The sequence below is a fragment of the Paracoccidioides lutzii genome (genome assembly GCF_000150705.2).
Source record: "Paracoccidioides lutzii Pb01 unplaced genomic scaffold supercont2.4, whole genome shotgun sequence".
NCBI lineage: Eukaryota > Fungi > Ascomycota > Eurotiomycetes > Onygenales > Ajellomycetaceae > Paracoccidioides > Paracoccidioides lutzii.
In genome coordinates this window covers 734,359-735,719 of record NW_015440950.1, presented here as the reverse complement: position 1 = coordinate 735,719, position 1,361 = coordinate 734,359, and the positions used below count along the sequence as shown (strand labels likewise).

The following is a 1,361-nucleotide window of genomic DNA, read 5'->3' as shown; positions in this document are numbered from 1 at the left end:
CATCACAGGCGAGTACTCCGATATCGCACTGCACAACATGTCCTCGAACGAACCGGGCAGAGCATATCGACCACCGGCCAATGCACCGTTTGAAATGGTCCCTGAGAAACCAGCTTGACTTTTCCTATTTCAAAGACAGGCCTGAATTCCGGGATGAGTTTGGCGGTGGCATCTACGGGCGGCCGGAGGATTTGATAAGTGAGCGGTCCCACACGCCAAGGAGCTTTTTTAATGATTTGGATACGCCGGCTTCCTCGCGATCGCCATCGCCTGTTCGTGCCTCACGGCTGAGCATTGGCGGCGGAGAAGTGCCGGAAGATGGAACAAACCCTCATGGGCACGCGAGGACGCCTGAGAGCAAGACTATGCCGGTAGTTCCTAGAATGGCACGGCCCCCTTTGAGTCGGCAGGGGACGTCGGAGGGCCAGATACGGCCGTTCTACAACATGTCGAATAACGAGAGCGAAAATCACCTTCTCAACAACATCGAGACTCCACCTGTTCGATCATCCACTGATATTGCGTCGTATGATCGATGGGGGTCGAATCGTACTGGTACTTCTCATGGACCACCTGCGACGCGCCGGGGTCATGAAGATACGTCTTATGAGGAGTATCGTGGCGTACTGTATTAATTTCTATTTCTCCCCTGATGTTAATTGATTGCATGCAGGTTGCTATCAACTATGGGAGGTCGCAATTGTTGTTATTATGTATATTTCTTCTCTTGGTAATTTTTTTTTTTTGGAACTTCTATGAAACATTGGGTGGGGGCGTCTGATGTGTTATGTTTCAAGGTATTGTGTTTTCCTTTTATAGACTTATGCATATACAAGCGTGTATCTGAATGCCGATGTTGGCGTTTTTTAAGTAGATATTTAGACGGTGGGATATGTAGGGCACATGTTTTCTCTTTTTTCCTTTTTCCCTTCTTTTTCCCTTTTTCCTGTGCATTGGGATGGATCTATCACTCCGATACAAAATAGAGGGTTTTCCTGTGCATCTCTGGGGTGTTAAAATCATTTCTCTTAGATCCTGTGGTTGGAGTAGTGCTGCGAATTATATCTAAATAGCTACCTAACCACAAGGGTCCGTTCAGGTTCATTGAACGTAAATTAATTTATCCAACCGAACTCTCCTCTTCGTATGTAAAAGGCCCTTTAAACATTTGCTGATGGGAGGTTGACATCACGTGATCCGGCCATAGCTGCCCCAAAGGTTGCTGACCTGAAGCTGGCGCAATCCCCGCAAACTGCTCCGTAGGCTGAACAACCTTTGTAAAGGCAACCAACTCAGAAGGGCTGTTGATGCTGAGACCTGCGTCCCTATCGTAACGTATCAGACTCTTCCTCTGGCCTCCT

General features: G+C 47.9%; 1 protein-coding gene across 1 annotated transcript; it reads left to right on the top strand.

Annotated features, from left to right (window-relative positions):
* Positions 1–80: 80 nt before the first annotated feature.
* PAAG_11412 (hypothetical protein) lies at positions 81–635 on the top strand (the record flags this gene model as incomplete). Its single annotated transcript, XM_015847066.1, has 1 exon — positions 81–635. One exon carries the CDS (start codon positions 81–83, stop codon positions 633–635), a length of 555 nt encoding a protein of 184 aa, XP_015703328.1.
* Between the last annotated feature and the right edge of the window lie 726 nt (positions 636–1,361).